We start from the raw sequence: 20,183 nt of genomic DNA, 5'->3' as shown, positions 1-20,183 counted from the left end.
ATGAACTCTCTGGCTGACTGTAAGCCCGGGACCAATGTGACATATCAAAGGCTGTTTGTCAGTCATCATACATCCTGTGCCTGCCTGCGGCATGCTGGCACTGTCCTGCTTCATAAGCACTGCTGTTAGCATAGCCCCACCGTGAAGGCTTCCACCTCTCTAGGAAAGGTGCTGCATTCTCTAGGGAATGCCAAGGTCCAGAACACTTGACAAGGGGGAGCCAGATCACACCTATGTATCATCTGACATAAACTGTTCAACTTTCTGGAAGATGACTTTGGTCATCTTCCACAAGCTCTGTTGGAGAAGAAAGTGAATCTTCTCCAACAGAGCTTGTGGGATGGTTAGGGCTGACAGATGTGAAAGTGCTTTGTGAGCGCATGTGAGTAAGCAATAGATTCTTGTAATTCACAAGAGGGGAGGACTGTGGGCCATTTCTCTCCAGAGAGAGGAGAGGGTTTTGCATTCTTGTGTTAATGACTCACAAGATTCTTGTCCATTTAAGGTAGTAACAAAATTGCACTAACAGAGCCTGAGAGGTATCGTCCTGGGTGGTGAGGGCACTGCTGTGTCCCGCAGCTGCCCTTTAAGAGGTAATAAGGATGCTGGGCAGGACAAGGAGTGGAGATTGTGGCTCCACCCACTTTCTCCCTCTCGCTGTTTGTTCCTGCCTCCTGCCTGAGTCTGAGAAACATGCAAACTATTTCATTTTTAGAGTCCCAGAAATGGCAGATGCTGGAGGAGCCCCCTTGACTCCAGCTGCCTGCCGGAGACCAGGAGGCGGGGAGCAGAAGCTGCCTATGGCTAAGCTGAACAACAGCTGTGAGGAATGAGGAACTTGGCTGTTGAATGGAGGTGCTCTAGACCTGGAGTCCCCTCTACTTTCATTTCTGTGATTAGGATCCCCTGCCACCTGATGGGCAGCCTTCTCATGGAAGTGGCCAGCCCACTGACCAAGCAGCTCCAAGGGAGGTGAGAACAGAGCACTCTGCTCCTATGCTTGAACCTTCTGCAAGCCTGAAACAGTGTCCAGAGGCTGATGCACTATAGTCAACACTCCTCTGCCCTTCCACATGGAATGATGTGGGTTACCTAGAATGCCTTGCCTGTTCTTTCAGTCAGTCAACAATCACTTGAATTAAAGATTGAAGTAAAAAAAATCACTTGAATGCTTCTGAGATAAGGTACTATATTAGGTACCTTGAAGGACCCAAAGATGACTAAGGAGCAGATCTGAACTCCGTGTAGTTTATGTTCCAAGAAGGTAGAAGAATTGTATACAAAGGAGAAAAAGGATTGAAGATGGCATATAAAGGAGGGAAGATTGGGGAAGGCTGACTGGATGCTGTGGCGTTTGAGTCGGACATTGGAAGCTTTAGGGTTTGGCTCTGAGGAGGGGCACGGAGAGAAAGGGCCGTGACAGGAGGTGCTGGATCAGAGGCATAGGACAGAAGGGTCAGAAGTATAGGGGACTGAGGTTCTTAGGGCAGGGGAGAAGGTCAACGAGAACCTTTGCTTTACTTACCAGAGACACCAGGAGCTTCCCTTCTTCTTGTTGAGCCTCATAGTTCTTCTGTGAAAGCAAATGCTGGCCTTTTCAGTTCATAGAAGAGGAAGCCGAGGCAACGGGCCAAGAAATGTTAAGTAGGAACCAGGATTTGAACTTGAATGTGGCACCTTAGTGCCCAGTCTCTCTTTTATAGAATCTGTGAGGGAAGTAGGGAGAAAGGACCTGCAAACCCCTTTCTAGTGTGAGGGTCTAGCAGATTTGGATGGGGAGCACCTGAGGTCCTCACAATGAGGCAGTCAGACTCCTGGACTTTTTGGACTGGTTCCAGAGTCCAGGATGGTTGAGCATCTGGCTTCCCATTCATCATCCTATTGGGAGAGCCACTGGCCTCCGTGTGGGAGGCACAGGAAAGCAGTATGGTAGGAGATACTAGAATGAAACTTTAAACGTGGCCTTCTCTGTGGATTTTCATTCCCAAGGCTACCTCAAACCTTGCTAGTGTGCAAGAGCCCTCCCTGACTCCCTCCCCCGCATCTCCAGTCTCCCCTGGGGTTCATGCAGGCTCAGTCTGCACACGGCGGCGTGTTCTGCACTTGCTCCTTTGTTGCTGTGAAACGGGCTCCCAGCACAGTCAGCCTCTGTGTGGGAGGACTGGTGGCTGTCTTTGTAGGCAGGCATTTGCTTAGAGCAGGCTGCGTGTGAGAGCCCAACATCCGAGAATCTGGCCTTCTTGAGTCGGTTGTTGGTGGTGGTGGGATGAGGCTGTGCCCTGGAGACTGACTGTGAAGGATGAGTTCAGGGTGGGATGACGGACCGCTTCTGGGACCAGTGGTATCTTTGGTATCTCCGCTTGCTTCGGCTTCTGGATCGAGGTATCCTGAGTGCGTATCTGGTTGTCTGTCTTTCTGTGTATGGGTGTGTGTATATAAGCATGTGTGTGTGTGTGTGAGAGAGAGAGAGATGGAGAAAGGTACAGCAGAGATGGGAGTGGGGGAAAAATAAAGAAGAGGGCATGGAGCCACAGTAAGCGGCCAACCTATTGCAGATAAAAGAAGGGCTGTTTTCTGGGGACATGTGTGACCCAGCTGGGGATGGGGAGCACAGAAGCTTTTGGGGAACAGCTATACAGCATAATCACATTTCTTGCTGGATTTTTCACCAGGTTCTCTGTCATTGTCAGGCAACTTAAACTGTCCTGCAGGGCTTTCTACAGAGCATGTGGGAAGTGGTGCAGACTGGAGACTGGTCCCTACAGTTGGAGGCTGGGGCAGACCCATGCAGACTCCTATCTCAGTCCAGCTCTGTGACCATAGGTGGATTTGTGTGTTCATCTGAGCTTGTTTCCCCATCTGTGAAATGGGCATTCTGGGGCCTATCTGCCATTGTTGTTTAATTCCTACATATAAAGCATACCATCATAGATAGTGTACACACTAGGTACTCAATAAATGCAAAGTTCCTCTGTGCCTGGCTCTCAGCACCATGGAACTACAGCACTTGTCCTAGGGACATCTCCCATTGTGGACTGTCTGTAGATGGAGTCTGTGAGAATGTGTGGTTAGGAAAAGGAAAAGGAGAGCCAGCTTGACTTGTCAAGTCACTCTGACCGTCATACATGTCAGCCTCATTTATTACTGCAATCAAATATCCTGGTGTTATCACGCAAGTCCAGACCCTCCACTGTAAAGAAAGACCACTAGGAACTTCATGTAGTAATTGGTTTCTGAAATGTTGTCTGTGCATTTGAGAGCTTTGGCTCCTTTAAGAAGTTTTGGCAAGAAGAGTGAGACAAAATCTTTGATGAAAAATATGGTCCTGGAAAAGCTCTGCTACCCACCCCAAACTCAATCCCTCTCATCAGGGGTAGTCTCAGGTACACCCAGAGGCAGATACCAGGTGGAAGCAGAACTGCCCAGTGCAGATGCACCAGGGCTTTATCGGGAGAAATCAAAGATGGAGGAACCTAAGCCAGCATACTCGGGAAGCAGGCTTTCACTAGCACTCAGAAACACCTCTGAGAAGCCAGACTTGAGATGAGATGAGGATAGAGACGGGAGCCAGGACTTTGTAATGGTGGAGCTCATAGATGGGGGAGGGTAAGACAGTCACCCCTTTTCTGTATGATCTCAGCAAGCCCCACTGTCTCTGTGTTCTTCCATTGTAAAAAGAGATGGCTACAGTAATGATGCCCATTTGAGGGCTGTAAGGGTTAAGTGAGAGGCTCTAGATCCCTGTGCCTGTTGGGAACAAAATGCTCCTGACTGTTAGGGCTCATCAGCAAAGACATCTGGTTCTCACTCTCCTGCAGACATCCTGGGAAAGACAGGAACAGGTGGCATGCAACAGCCCAGAGCTGAGCAAGCTACTGAAGAACTGTTAGAGGCATAGAGACAATTTATATTCTTGTGAACAGAGGCCATGTTCAGATCAGCATATCATACTAATTTAAAGAAGGAAGTAGATGCCAAAATATAAGCTATATTTATTTTCAATTTTCATAAAATGCCGAAACCCAAGAACTGCCAACTTGTTCCAAGTACTAGCTTTATTACTTTCTAAGGGTCCTTGAATAAATAATTTGCTTTTGGCTCATTAGTCTTGGCTCAAAAAATGGGAATATTAGTAATACCTACACCATACAGTTTGCAGGAAATGTGTTAGTTCATGTAAAAGCATCTCACATATGAATCTGTGGACTGATGGATCTCTAGATATCAGAAATTGGCTGCCAGAAATGTGTATTCATGCATGCACATTAGGTGTGTATAGGCTTATGGTCATTTCTCTAAACAGTGTCTGTAGGGGCTTCCTCAACATGAGGTTCTAGACTGTTTAGGATATCAGATATCAATCAGGGCTGTTGTGAGTTGGACATTGCTCATGTCACTCAGTTTTAGTTACTAGGTAACACAGCATTCTAAACAGCCACATGATATATGTAATCCACATTCAAACAGTATTCTGCATATGGCAACTATAGTAATGTTAGTTGTCATAGCATAGGAAATGGCATGTTGTGCAGATTGAGCTAGCTGGTAGGAAATGCTCAGCAGATATTAGTTGGATGAATGAGTGAATGAATGAGTGAATGAATGAGGGAAAGAAGAGCCTGCCTTCCAGAGCAGTGAAGAGATTTCCCTCAGGTCTCCAAGGAAACAGAATGCAGCTCCCTTCCTCTGTCTTAGGATGTTATCTTTCCTTTGCCATTGCTATGCCTTATGTCATCTTGAAAGTCACAGGCCTCAAGAAAGCAAGGAGGGAATAAGGGATGAAAAGATATGGGGAATGATGGGTTTATCCCAGGAAATTTAAATGATGGACAGTGTGCTGTGTGCTGTGTGCACTGGTTGGCTGTGACAGAGGAGAAATGAACCTGTGACTTGACGCACTTAAAAAGGGAGGAAACATCAGAACACACCCCGGAGCAGAAATAAACTTTACAGAAAGATACCTGTGTGTGTTCTCTTGCTACAGACAACACGTTCTTTCATCTCTGCTCAGCTCATGGTCAGGCTTGAAAACTAAGTGTGTTGTTTTTGAGAGCATGACTGAACTGTATACAAGGATTTAGCAATAAGGGTGTGCCAGCTTGTTCATACATTACATTTTGATGATTTACTCTCATTAATAACAGCTGCAGTTTTTATTGTGTATGTGCTGGGTGTTTATCAAGTCTCCTGCCTATGATTTGGGCTTGCAGACATTGGCTAAGGAGAGAGTTGGCATGATGGAGACCTCCGCCAGAGGAAAAAGGCTCATGCAGATCAGAAATGGAGAAGCAGCCTTCCTGTGTTATTGAGGTCTGGTGCATCCTCAGGGACCTGATGGGTCTGGTGAGGGCTTACCAGCATGTGGAAAAGCGCACCAGCACCAACCCATGAGATGATTTTTGGTAACTTACAAATATTGCTTGAGCTTCCCAGCCTGGAGGATGATCTCTGCTCAGTGTTTGATTCTGCCATGCTGCCGTGCCTCATCTTACCATCTGTGTGGGCCCTCCTAACCCTTCCTGTTCTTCATTGCTAGTGCCTCATTTTCACCCTGACTTCCCTGTGCCTTCCCACCTTTCCTGCCATAACATGAAGCCTCAGATGTCTGCGGTCCAGTCTCCTTGCCCACATAGCCCCTCATGTCTGTTCTCTTTTTTAGTATACTGGTACAACCTCATGATACTGGTACCCAATTCTCTACTGCTAGTCTACTACTCTTCAGTCCATCTCCAAATTTCTGTCCATTTTTATCCACAGCCTGGGTCATTGTGCCCTCTTCTCCCTCTTTTTCCTACTCTCTAACTTAGAATTCCCCTTTCTCTTCAGAGCCATACCTTTTCTTATGGGCTGCTCTCTCTGTGTCTCCCTCTCTTTCTCCCCCCCTCTTTCCTAGTCTGTTTTTGCCTCTCTGTCCCCCCCCCTTTCAGTTTTCATGTAGAGGTCAAAGGTCAATCTCGGTTGCTGTTCCTTGTGAGTATTTTGTGGGTTTTGTTTCCGTTTTGAGATGGGGTCTTGTATTCAGTCTGGAGCTCTCTGAGTAGGATAGGCTGGGTGGCCAGTGAGCCCCAGGTACACACCTATCATATGCAGCAGTGATATGTTCTGGAGTTCTCAGTATGTTCTACCCTGCTTTACTTTTTGTACATGCATGCTGGGGATCAAACTCAGGTTCTTAAGCTTGCAATCAAACACTTTATTGACTGAGCTATCTTTCTAGCTCTCCTCCACTCTGTTTATCCCATCATGCCCCAATCTATTATTTTCTTTTTAAAATAGCTTCATGTATAAAATGGAGCCAAAATAAAATTATATAAAAGAAAATATAGTATAGAAGATTTTTGGATATAGTAAAAATGGTATTTGGAAACATTTAAATGATAGGCCTAATTTACAACATATATTTTAGGCTGCTTGATTTCTTCTTGGGGCATTGTCTGCTTTCTGATGAATACCATAAAGCACTTGAGATTTTGCACCAGAAACCAACTAGAATCATCTGGGACTCATGACACAGCACAGTTTCCATTCCCTTCTAGCCTCAACCCAGGCAGGTGGATTAGAACCCCTGGCAGGGACTGGCACTGGTGTCTCTGTAAGTGATTCTGATGGAGCCAAGGCTGGTGGCTGATTGTTGTCATCTTTTAATGTGATGCCAGAGAGCAGGGGCAAAATGGCTCTGGGGCAAAATAACAAAGGAACTGAGATAATCCATCCCTGTGAGAATAGCAAATACAAAGTAACGAGAAGATAAACCAGAAACAATGTAAAAGAATGTAATCTCTAGGGTATGTTCTATGCAACTTAATTTAGAAACTATAGACATTTTGTATCATTACCTAACTAAACCCTGACTTTCCTTCACGTTCCTGGGGAAACATTTGCCCCAGGCTCCAGAAGGTTGATTGGCCCCAGCTTGCTTTGAGTTTACACCTCTCAGTTCTGTCTGCCTCTGGTTTCCCACCTAGGGATGACAGTTCATCACATTGTGTGTCAAAAATATTTCCTTATTTGTTCAAGGTAAGTTCTACTGTCTTTAGGTGGGTACTACCGCCTTCTGCTAGAATCAGAGAAAGGATACTCCCTTTCATACTGTCGGAGAGATGAAAGAGGAGGGGACTTCTTGTCCACAGCTTTCATAGAGCGAGGTTTCACTCTGGCCAGGAATCTACTTGGGATTTTCACTAAAGTTCCCACCTCCCTGACTGATGTCCCCAGTTGTCTCAACCTTCAGAACTCTCAACCATTCCAACCCAAGGAGTGATTCTGCTTACGTGCAGTGCAGGGTCAAGAGGCCCTCCTAGCCTAGGTTTTGAAGGCTCTTTGGGCAGCCTTGTCCTTACTACTACTCTTGTCCCAGGTTCTTGTCATTGACAGATGTTTTCCTTTGGCTTCCTGACAGCCTAGTTATCTGCCCAGCTTTGGCTCCTGCCTGGATTGCACTTGGTCTCTCTCTGCTTAGACCAGCCTGCCACAGGCTCCAGCTGATCATGGTGGATATCTTCCCTGTTCTAGTTGGTGGCTGTGTGTGCATTTGCTATGACATATGGCTTCTTTGGGTACATTTCTATGATATGTTGCTTCCCTTGGAGGGTCACTGAGAGAGAGGAGAGAGCAGCATGCAACACATATATGAAAAGTATGTTGGGTGATCTGGCTGTGCTGGAGGTTTTCCAGTGAGAGGTTTGGCTGTAATCTTTCCACTTGAGCTGACTATTCACATCAGACCAAGTTACTTTAACTTAGCTTCTAAAGTCACCAGTATATGCCTATCAGAGGACCCAGGCTTCTTATCTGATAAGCAATTTGATTGTCACAGAATAATCCTCTTTTGTGTCCTGCCTTCCCCATGGCCTCTTCAGACCTTTCCCCTTTGTTTCCTCTCAAAATGCCCGAAGCCTTCATTATGGATGATGACCCACATTCTTCCCTTTCTCAGACTCTTGATTCCTATGTCCTCCAGAAAAAGTGCCCCTAATTAGTCCCATCTGGTTCTCTCTCTCTCTCTCTCTCTCTCTCTCTCTCTCTGGTTTTTTGAGACAGGGTTTCTCTGTGTAGCCCTGGCTGTCCTAGAACTCACTGTGTAGACCAGGCTGGCCTTGAACTCAGAAATCCACCTGCCTCTGCCTCCCAAGTGCTGGGATTAAAGGTGTGCGCCACCACTGTCCAGCTACATCTGGTTCTCTTCAGGCATATGGGCACTTAAGTGCAAAGTCCAGGGATCAGTGGTTCAGTGCATTCCTGTGGGTAGTAATTATGTATGCCTCATGGTATTGGTCTGCACAGTGAAGGAGTTAAGATGTGTGGCCAGTGCCTAATGCCAGTGAGTACTCAGTATGGGTGCTTTTCCTTTGGGATTTCTGCAGCTGTTGTGGGGCTTGATTGCTTCAAGGGGTCATTTTTACCCATTACAAGTAGAGGGCAGGCCTTTGCCCTCATCATCCTTTTGAATTTTCCCCTAGACACCTTGATCAAAGTTGTATTCTCATGGGAAATCTAGTAAATTCATGTTGACTAAAAGAGTTATCTGAACAGTCCAGGAACAAGGATTATCACAGCATTGGTTAGGAGTTAAAAAGAGAACAGTTAAGGATTTGATAATTGCTAGTATCTTATCCACTTTGGTCTGTGGTATCCTTCTCTGGGCAGATCATATTGGTTCCCATTTTACAGATGGGGAGCAGACTTGTCGAAATAACTACTTTACTGAAATCATACAACTGCTAAGAGAAAAGCCAGGGTCCAGGACCTTTCCACATAGGATGAGTTAGCTCCTGTGCTGACTACTACATGTGTAGAGAGTCCCACATACAGAGTCCTGCATCTCCATTCTCAGCATGCATGTGAAATGGTGTCTTGCTATCTTCCCTGTTGGCAGATGGAGAGGATATCACTGACTGTGTTGTCTGTGGTGTGAGATCACCAGGTAAGATGTATCTAGGCCAAGTCCTGGGGGAAGGACACTGATAGCTTCTGTTTGGAGTACTGGTATGGAGTTTCTAAGCAGTGGGGCAGAGGTTACTGTGATATAAGGAAAAGAAAGTAGCAAGGCTCCCCTGGGGTAACATGGCCTCCCAGAGCCTGTCCTTCTATTGAGGTTTAATGAATGGTTGCTGAAGGCCAAAGGTGTTTTCCTCAATGGTCGGAAAGCCAACTGAATTCTCAGCTTGCTTTTCACTTTGTGGATGGAGGGGGTTTGTGAAACTGTGAAAGTGGTAGAATCTGTGCTAATGGTTGAAGTACTAATAATGTCTACATGCATTGCAGGAGCCTTGCAGGGGCAAGAGATCAGATTCCTGCACTCTGGAATGTTGTAATTCACCATCTCCTGAAAGAATCCCAAAGAACCAAAAGCTAGGAGCCTGAGAGATAGCCTAGTGGTTAAGAGCACTAACCATGCTTAAATAGGAGCCAGGTTCAATTCCCAGGACCCACATGATGACTCACAAACATCTGTAATCCTAGTTCTAAGAGAATCTGGTACCTTCTGGTCTCCATGAGTGCCAAGCACATATGTGGTGCACAGACATGCATGCAGGCCAAACATCCATAGAGATAAAAAAATTTAACAAAACATATGAACAAAGTAACAGTAACCTTTCTGAATTTCTTATAGTCTGTCCATCCAATTGTGGATTACCTGTAAGTAGATGCTCTTCTAACTCTAGTGAGTCATGATTCTATGTGGACAATACCTACAACATCTACAAAACACACAGCAGTAATACCTATAATATTTCTGTATGACATCAGGGTATATTATTTCATGTTGAATCCCTAAATGAGCTCTATGAATTCCTAGGAGGGAGAAATAAGTGGGCTGAAGGAAGGAAGGCATGTCGATTCCTCTAATAAATATCCTCTAAGGACCTACTGTGTGTGATGCTGTGTTTGTGGATCTGGGCTCTTGTCTTCATGAATCTGTATATCTAGTGAGAGGAAGGGCAATGTCAACAGAATAGACAACACAGTGACGTAATTATGAAGGTGGAGGTCAGATGATGCACAGCTTTTATATGCTGAGAGCTGGAGCTGGAGCTGGAGAGAGAGCTTGAGGCCACTCTCTGCTTACGTCAGGATACACACAATTGGTGGCAGGGTAACAGCATGCCATTAAAGTATATTGAACTATATTCATGTATCAGGGATAGACTTAAGAGCTGGGGAGCCCAAGAGGCATGACCAGGGGTGCTTTTGGTCTAAGGAAAATTTTGGATGTAAATATACTTTACAACAAAATTGGTAAGTAAAATTAACTAGGATTCCATAGGAGGAAAGAAAAACTATTCACCTGGAAAAGTATATCTTCCCAGAATATCAAACAGAACTTTGATGAAGTCAAACACTCCAGTCAGTGAAATGAGCCAAAACACAGTGAGGCCTGAAAGAGATGCCTAACTGAAGGAGAGGGAAGTTCAAAGATGTGACTCCTTTAGGGGTGAAGGGACCCTTTCAAAGGGGTCACCTAAGACCATTGGAAAATACATATTTACATTATGATAATTAATAGTAGCAAAATTACAGTTATAAAGTAGCAACAAAATTTATAGTGGGAGGGGTCACCTCAGTATGAGGAACTGTATCAAAGGGCATATCCAGAATCTGTGAGGGAAGTCACCAGAAATTCCTGACCACCGGAGCCTGCTGCTGGGGAGATTTTTAAAGCTGTGAATTTGGATGCCTAAGAGCAGGACATGAGTTTACAGGTTCTTTATACTTTAGGTGATAGAAAGACACACTGAGGGTTAGCTGGAGAAGTAGCAGAGTCACACTGGAAGGGAGTTGGAACCTTGACGTTAGGTCACAGAGTGCCCAACTCCTTCTAGCACAGCGGTTCTCAACCCATGGGTCATGATTCCTTTGAGAGTTGGGAGACTCTTTTGCAGGGGTCACGTAACACCATGGGAAAGCACGTATTTATATTACCAATCATAAAAGTAGCAAAATTACAGGTATAAAGTAGCAATGAAAGTAATTTTATGGTTGAGGGCAGGCAGTTACCACAATATGAGGAACTGTATTAAAGGGTTGACAGGATTAGAAGGCCGAGAGCCACTGCTCTAACAGCAGCATTATGTCCATGGTCCTAGGGAACAGTTGAGATGGAAGACGCATGATTTGAGTCAGATGCCTAGAAGAGAGAGTAACGCTGATAATAGTCCAGGGAAGGTAGCACAGGGTAGACAGATTGTGGAAATCAGACACATGAGAAGCTATTTCTTAAGAGTCGGAAGAACAAGCAAAGACTTGAGGGGAATGAAGGAGGTAGTTAGGGATCATTATGTGCAGGGGGTGGGGCAGCATTGAAGGATTTGGTGACAGAAGGCATCGATGCCTACTTCCACCATCGTTTTCGATGCCTTGGCGATGAGCAACCAGATTGCAGTGGGAGGAAGTGGCGAGGATGAAGCAGCAGCCAGCATGTACTGTTTGTTTGAGAAATATGTCAGAAAATACAAAGTAAAAATAGACCAGTGGTTGATGGGACATTAGGGTCAAGCAGTGGTTTTGTTCAAGAAGGGAGGCCTGAATGTATTTAAGGTTGGGGACGGGGCAACAATAGAAGTCAGGAAGCGGTGAACAGGAGTAGATTTAGGAACTGACTCGTAAATGCTGAGGTGGATCTAGACAGTCAAGGTGCTGTGCTGCTTGCTGGGGACACAGCATGAATAAAGCATGAAGTCTTCGTAGCATTTGCCTCTAGAGAGTGAGCAGAGAGCACAGGAGCCAAGCAACAATTGGATTTATAATAGCAGCTTGTAGTAAGTGCTTCAAAGTTCAGAAGTGGACTCCTGGAAAGTAGGAGGTGGCTAGATCAGGAAGTTCACACATAACCAGGAGACCAGAGAATGGGGCACTCTCTGTTGGGAGGAAGAAAAATGAACTTAGGAAATGATTTAAGTAGAATAAATAAAAAAATAAATGTTTCAAGTTCAGATGCCTTTTTTCCCCCCAAGTAGTCAGTGTCATGGGATAAGACCAGAGATATGAGGTAATGTGTGACCTTAGATGGGACCTGATCTGCTTCATTCAGACCCACAGTCAACCCGTGATTATAGAAGATGCCGTTAAATAGATGAGTTAGCTAGAAGAACAGAGAGAACCCAGGGCTGAAAAGTGTGTGTGTGTGCATGTGTGTGTGTCTGTGTGTCTCTCTGTGTCTGTGTCTGTATGTGTCTGTGTGTGTGTGTATCTGTGTGTTTGTGTCTGTGTGTACCTGTGTGTGTGTGTTTGTGTGTGGTCACCTGGATACATTGTCACTGAACAAATTTGGGCCAGCTCAGAGAGGATTGTTGTGTCATCAAGAGTCCAGTCTCCCCTCCCTGCCCAAAGCAGGAGAGCTGAGGAAGAGGTGGCCCCTGTATGCAGAGGGGTTGAAGACTGACACGTCAGGTGACCTATGTGTGCATCTGTTACTGTATGCTCTGACTTGAACGCTTGGATGTTCAGAGATCTGAACAGAGTGAAGGAAGAGGTCTCTGAGGGTAAGGCATAAAGTGACGCTCTATAAGGAAATGAAGCTGGGGCATGGCAGGGTTGAAAGGAGAGATATCAAGGCGAGTAAGATCAGCAATGGGAGAAAAGTCTTGCTCTTCTTACCCTCTTTACATGCATATTTGTTTCCTAGCAAAAGGACAGTGTAGATGGAAGGGAAAAGGGAATTCAATACTGAAGAGACAGTTTAACTGGCCAAACCATAGTTATTAACTGAGGAAGAAGTGATGTCAGAAAATCCACAGGTGAGGCCTTACTTCATTGTAGCCCTCTGTTTGCAAGCCCATTCTACCATCTCCACTCCCTCCATCCTTCTCAGGGCTGAGGTGGGAATCCAGGGACCGTATGTGCTAGACAAGTAGCCTACGCTAAGCTATAGCTACTTTTTTTTTTTTTTGAGACAGTCTCCCTATAGTCCAGGCTGACCTTGAACTCAGAATCACTTCTGTCTCATATTCAAATGATGGGATTATTGGTATGTGTCACCATAGCCAACTCCATCTCTATCCCATTAATCTTGCTGTTGTCACTGAATCTGGAAGAATGGGCAGACTTAAGAAGTCATGAATTTGATTTTAATTTGGATTCAAACTTTTAAGGATCCGAGTAAACGTGAGAAGCCCCAATGGCAGAATTGAACTTTGCCCTTCCTGGTAACAATCATGCAACAGAGTGAGTTAGAAGGGGCCCCTCATGCCTCTCTGCTGCTACAACAGAATTGTGTCCCCAAGACCTCAGTTCAGGCAAGGGCAGTGGAATACCTTCCCCAGAAACCCAGAAGGAAGAACTGGCATGGAGCTGTTAATCCACATTCATGCGAAATGAAATCTGTTAGATGAGATAATGAACTCCATATTTTATAAACTATTTTGAGCCTGTCTCAAAATAAAGCACAGGGCCAGGGGTGGGAGGAAGGATGTAAGACTTGGAGACAAAGTGGCATGGCTTACTCATCAATGTTTTCATTTTAATGATAGGAACCCTGTACAAGTCCCTTGGTGACACTGTAATGGAAACCACAAGTTTTTCCCCCCCTTGCTGGAAGTTTCAGGATGAGCAAAGCCAAATGCTCTGACATAATTAAGGTGACAAACTCTTACCCCAGTGAAGTACAAGCCTTTCACCCAGGGGGCTCTAGCTAGAGACAGTGTGGTCAAGAAGCAGTGAAATTATAGACATATTTCTTCCACCAGTCTCTGGCCTACCACAACTTTACTAGACCTTCCTTTTCTGACTCTTCCCCTCCCCCTCCTCTTCATTACTGCCTAGTGAAGATAAATAAACGAGAGTCCTGGTGTTGACTCCTCTACCACAGGGAGAGAATCCCAGATGGATGCTGCTATACCTGAAGGAGTCTGAGTGAGGCCTGGAGCAGCCTATGCATAGCAGGAGCGTGAAGCAAGGTGGCTCCTTCTGTGCTTGGACCTCAGAGGCAAGTGTTCTCTTTGCTTGTCTTCTTTGCCTTGGAAAGCTTTCTGGATTTGGAAAGATCAAAGTTAGGAAAGTAGGCATGGGCATGATACATGAGGATTACATGATGTGAGCTTGCACCCATCCCTGTTTAAGTATGTCTTGGACACCTGGAATATGTAAGAGACTGGGAGCCCTAAATACATGGAAGCACTAATTTTCTTGGGAAAATTGCAGGTCAGTGCTAACATTATAGGGAAATCCCAGAACAAAGACAAACACAAGGCTCAGATATTTCTCCCTTGGTTTCATACTCTGCTTCTGTGGCCCAGGATGAGCTCCCCCTGGGTGCTCTGCTTGGCTCTGTAGAGATTTTATCACAACCACAATCTCTCTCCCTGCCCTTCCTACCTTATACCAATGGGTAAAGAGTTGTAATAATAATAAATGTCAGGAAGACATTAATTCGAGCCCCCACCCCTTTTGTGTGTGATCATGTGGAAGCCAGAGGACACCTTTTAGTTTTGAGTCTGTCAACTTGGCCCCAGAACTTGTTGAATAGGCTGTTAGCTGGCCTGTGAGCCCCAAGGATTCACGACCAATCTCTGCCTCTCTGGTGTTGGGATTACAAGTATATGCCACTGTGTCCAGATTTCGGTATCAGACTCAAGCCCTCATGCTTACAAAGCAAGCACTTTACCAACTGAACCCTGTCCCTGGTGTACTCACTCAGAACTCAAATACCATATATGTGTGGTACGTGCCACCCCACAAATGAGAGATACTCCATTTTCCCCATGGATATTATTTACGATGCTGTTGGCTATATATAAATGAGTTCAAGCTCAAACTGCCTTAAACAATAAATGGTTGTCCTCCACCATCTCTTAAGAATGTTGGAAGTTGGGCAGTTGAACACCAGCTTCCTATTGTCAGATTCTTACTTATGTTGTCTGATTCTTGTGTTCATCACACCCATGAGATACTGCAGTCATCAGTTCTAGAAAATTCTATACCATTACCTCCATTTCCTCCTCTCTCATTGATTAATATTGCAATCTCTTATTGTATCTTATGTATTCTTTATTGCTACTTCTGTATTTTTCATAATTTTATGTTTATGATACACTCTGGACAATTTTCTCCAATCTATCTTCTGGCTTATTAACTACCTACTTAGCTACATCTAATTGCAATTAAATGTGTGCATTGACTTATCGATATCAATTATTGTACATTTTGGTGCCAGAATACTTAACTGTTTTCTAAATTACCCTCCAGTTTCATGAAAACCTTTTAAACTTGTCTTTAATGTTTTTTGAACATAGTGTGTTTGTTTTATAGTTTTTGTTTGTTGATTCTAGGCTGTGAAGTCTTTTATATCTGTTTCTCTTTGTTTTTCCATATTAATTTAGGTAAAATTGACAAATAAAATTGAATGCACTTACTTTGTATGGAATAATACTTTGATATATAAGTTTATGCTGTGAAGTAACTACCATAGATGTAGGTCTTATCTGTAGTCTGTTGTTTTTGATAGTCTTTGCTCATAGTATGTTTTTCCTTTTGTGTTTGGTTAGGTTTTTTTATTACATCATGTTCACTATGTTTGAGAAAGCTTTTGTGGGGAGAAAATTCCATAATGATCACTGTTTCTTACAGATTGGCAGTTCTCTGTAGACAAAGATTGCTTTGTGTTCTGGACTCCCTTCTTTGGGCCCCCCTAGCTGTTGGCTGAGTAATGGTTGCTATCCTGTTGGGTGCTGGGTTGCTAATGCTTTTAGAAAGTCAATTTCAAGACCCCAATTCCTTGAAACCTAGAATGGCAGCATTTTCCAAGAACAATGTTTCTTCTCTTTTGTCAGGCTCCTGTTGACACTACCGGTCTAGTTCCACCTAAACCTAAGTTGAGTGCTTGGGTGCCATAGAGCCATCACAGGCAACTTGAGTTTCAGGTTGTCTAGAGAGCTGTCTTATTTCCAGGATGCTTTTACTTTGAAGCTAATGCTGTTCCCCTGGGAAGAAGCTTAGCTTGGCGTAGTTGTTTTTGTGAGAATGCCTTCTCCTAGGGCAGGTTCTGAACTTTTGATTTCTTTCCTTTCATCTTTTCTGATTTTCCCAAGCATGGCTTGAATTTGCTTCTGTTTCTTGTCTATTGGCAAATGCTCTTCATGTAGAAGTCACTTTGTGTTCTGGGTCTCTCTGGATTGTCAGCTTCTCCTGGGTTTTGACCTAATGATTCTCTGTTGCCTTATTGGTTTTTTAAAAAGTGCTTTCAAGAAGATTAAAAACAAACATAAGAAACAGTTGTGCCCAATGGAAAAGATTGGTCCTGTTTTCTTCTCCTTTCATTACAAGAAATGGAGAGCCTGGGACCCAATTCCTGGCATCTCTCTATTCTACCATGCTTATAGTATCAAGCTGGCTGTCATAATTCCACATATTGTATATGAAATTGACATCACAAAGATCCTGCTTCTTCACACTTAGTTCTCTTTAAGATTATGAAAATATCTTCTAGATGTCCTTTGGACTTTTTTTTCATGACTCTAAGTCCATTATTTCACCAGCAATTCCTAAATAAATTGTTAGAAGAGGCTACAGTTTCTGAGTTTATTGTAATCACCACACAAGAGGCTGGAAGTTGTCGTCCTAAAGCACATGATAGTTGATTTCTAAACAAAATATAAGGTCTGTGAGCAAGAATGAAGGGTGTAAATAGTCACTGAATGGGGCCAATTATGTCTAGCACACTGGGCTCACCTTGAGTTAAGAGTTAAGAAACATAGTCATTGGCTTGGAGAGACGGTTCAGTGGTCAAGAATGCTTTCTGCTATTCCAGAGCACCCAGGTTTGATCCCCAGCACCAACATCATGGTTCACAACTGTCTGTAACTCTAATATCAGGGGATCTGATACTCTCTTCTGGTTTCCACAGGCACAAGGCACAAATGTGGTGCTCATACCTACACAAAGACAAAACAATGCTACACATAAAAAAATAAGAATAAGTCTTAGAGAAAAAAGCAACAAATGTACAAATATGTAAACATACACAGAGGGTACTGGTAGACAGAGAGACAGAGAGACAAATGTAATTATGGTTCTTGTTCCACCTGGGGACCTACATGTGCCCAGTGATGCAAGAAAATGTAGAGCTGGAAGTACAAATACATTGTACTTCCAGCACACAGGAGGCTGAGGCAGAAAGTTCATGAGATCAAGGCTAGTTTATCTCAAACAATCTCAAACCGAACCAACCAACCAACCCACCAACCAACACAAACAAAAGCCCAGATTGTCTTTGGCTGGTGAGATGGTCCAGCAGGTTAAAGCACTTGCTGCTAAACCTGAAGACCTGAGTTCAATCCTTGAGATTCACAGGATGGAAGGAGAGAATCGACTCTTTCACACACACCACTTTCTGACCTCTGTGCACATACCCAAGCGTATGTGCACACACTCAACCGAATAATAAGTACATGTAATTTAGAAATTTAGAAAATGAGGATTGGGCCTTTGGCCCTAATCACAACCAACAAGGTGGGAGGTAGAGTAGGGAAGGGAGGTACTCAGACTTAACAAAGGATTCGGAAAGATAAGCCGTGTGTTTGAAAACATACTTTGTAACTTAAAAACTGAGAATTCGAGATAACCCACGATCAAAGTATAATAAATTTCCTTAATTCAAAAAACTTTCATGATTAAAACTATATCAGAGATAATTACTTTATTAAAAATTCATTTTAAACATGATCATATTACAAATTACTTCATTTATCAATGCATAGATTCTAAAACCTAATGCTTTTTATCACCATAACAATGCTTTCTAGTCACCATGGACTGCACTGTGTGAGCTGAGTTCTTTGTAGATCTTTAGCAGAAGTGCACTGCAGCTGGCAAGAGGAGGAACACGGTAGGTTTTAGACTCCTCCTTGGGAACATGAGCATTTCTTTCCATGCAGGGCTAAAAGGTTGCCCTTGCTCTAACATGTCACTTGTTTCTAGGAGTAGAAGACATAGAAGGTGAGGCGTCAGGTACTAAGACAGTCTTTGGTGAGTGCTGGCTTGCTTCTTTGCCTTTTAGGCAATAGATGAGCTATCAATCCATTGAGACAAGCCTCCTCAGGAGAAGGAATATTTCTTCCCCTTGACCCTTCCCTCTGTAGTGTCCATGTGTAGAAAGGACAATGTCTATAGGCTTGGGCTGCCTACCTTTCTTCTTTCCTATATCCTGTATCTATCTACAGTTTTACTTTGTTGTAGAAGTTCTCCTTACCAGTCCAGTTTTTGCCATCGATTGCTAACTCACCATAATCCCTCAAAGAAGACATCCCAAGCAGGAGCAAAGTAGGCATGTTATCCTCATCTGTTTTTTTTTTTTTTTTGGGGGGGGGGTGGCTCACAGTCAGTTGAGTACAGCTAAGTTTGGGGGAGGTGGGAAATATGGGGTGAAAGTGAATTGAAAGTGGTCCTCATGTATCTTCTGTTCCCTTTGAGCACAACAGCCCCATCAAGTCTGGAAGATGTTAGTTTGCTTCAGCCCTCCTGAACCTCTGGCTTTTACAGTCTTGTCTCTTCTGCGATGAGCACCATGGAGATGGCATGTTATAAGTGTCTTATCCATGGCTGAGCACTCCATGGTCACTTCCTCTTGAGTTTCTGCATCAGCCACCATCCACTGCACAAAGAAACTTCTCTGATGAGGTCCGAAGATGCACTAAGATACAGGTGGAAAGGTGGGAATTTAGAGGACAGTTTGATACTGTGTCCAAAAGTAATGGTATTATGTTTACTCCTTTAATATGTGAGCTCCCCAATCACGAATTCTTGGCTGTATTTATAGTACTGTGCATATGTTTACTCCTGAGGAGTGAGCCTTAAATCTGATCAGGAAGCGGATGGTTACCCCCATGTCATTCATGCCACTATTGTAGTTATTACTATAATTCACAGGATTTACAGCAGATGAGACAGTTGGTGTCATCCCCCTGACTGGCAGCCTTTATAGCACCTTCCAATAGCTGTCTGGTAGAGAGGAAGCCTCCTGGTCAGTACTGGCTTTATTTTTTCTGTCCTATAACAATGTTTGTGGTATCTTCAGCAATAGGGTCTTATCAAATTCTGGGAACAGCCAAGGGCAATGACCTTAGCTTGTATTGTTTCAAGGGTCTCTGAGAGAACTCTGACTAGAAGAGAAGTATCCCCTAGTGGCCCTGGACTTTTTATTTGCAACATATGATTTCTGAGATAACTCCAATTAAACTCATATCTATATACATCTATACCAATATATCTTTTTTCTTTCTTTTTAAAATTTGTTTAATTTTATTAGATATTTTCTTTGTTTACATTTCAAATTTTATCCCCTTTCCCCATTTCCCCTTCGAAACTGGCCCTATTCTATCCCCCTACCCCTGCTTACTAACCCACTCACTCCTGCTCCTCTCTCCTGGGATTTCCCTATACTAGGGCATCAAGCCCTCACAAGACCAAGGGCCTTTCCTCTCATTGATGTCTCACAAAGCCATCCTCTGCTACATGTCCAGCTGGAACCATGAGTCCCTCCTTGTGTAATCCTTGGTTGGTGGTTTAGTCCCTGGGAGCTCTGGGGAGTTCATATTGTTGTTCCTCATATGGGTCTATAAACCCCTTCAGCTCCTTGGGTCCTTTCTCTAGCTCCTTCATTGGGGACCCTGTACTCAGTCCAATGGATGGCTGTAAGTATCCACTTCTGTATTTGTCAGGTACTGGCAGAGCCTCTCAGGAGACAGCTATATCAGGCCCCTATCAGCAAGCACTTGTTGGCATTCTCAATAGTGTCTGGGTTTGATAACTGTATATGGGATGGATCCCCAGGTGGGGCAGTCACTGGATGACCTTTCCTTCAGTTTCTGCTCCAAACTTTGTCTCTGTATCTCCTCCCATGGGTATTTTGATCCCCCTTCTAAGAAGGACTGAAGTATCCACACTCTGGTCTTCCTTCTTCTTGAGCTTCATGTGGTCTGTGAATTGTATATTGGGTATTCCAAACTTCTGGGATAATATCCACTTATCAGTGAGTGCAAACCATGCATGTTCTTTTGTGATTGGGTTACCTTACTCAGGATTTTTTAGTTCCATCAATTTGCCTAAGAACATGAACTCCATCCATTTCCCTAAGAATTTCATAAATTTATTGTTTTTAATAGCTAAGTAGTACTCCATTGTGTGGATGGATCTGGAGAATATCATCCTGAGTGAGGTAACCCAATCACAAAAGAACAAACACGGTATGC

The 20,183-nt window shown here is 43.9% G+C and overlaps 1 protein-coding gene across 22 annotated transcripts in view; it reads left to right on the top strand.

Moving 5' to 3' along the window:
• Positions 1-20,183, top strand: part of Kalrn (kalirin RhoGEF kinase) — a 604,914-nt gene that overhangs the window by 55,245 nt on the left and 529,486 nt on the right. For 3 of the 22 annotated variants that reach the window (XM_031363735.1, XM_031363733.1, XM_031363747.1), the window contains exon 1: positions 2,316-2,382. The exons of 17 other annotated variants lie outside the window; for them this stretch is intronic. In XM_031363735.1, coding sequence (XP_031219595.1) covers positions 2,316-2,382 — 67 coding nt within the window. Of the gene's footprint in view, positions 1-2,120; positions 2,383-20,183 lie in introns of those variants that run through there. 2 more of the 22 variants (XM_031363732.1, XM_031363749.1) reach the window with 2 other exon arrangements.

The sequence above is a fragment of the Mastomys coucha genome, unplaced genomic scaffold (assembly GCF_008632895.1).
Source record: "Mastomys coucha isolate ucsf_1 unplaced genomic scaffold, UCSF_Mcou_1 pScaffold12, whole genome shotgun sequence".
NCBI lineage: Eukaryota > Metazoa > Chordata > Mammalia > Rodentia > Muridae > Mastomys > Mastomys coucha.
This window is presented reverse-complemented; position numbering and strand designations above follow the sequence as displayed.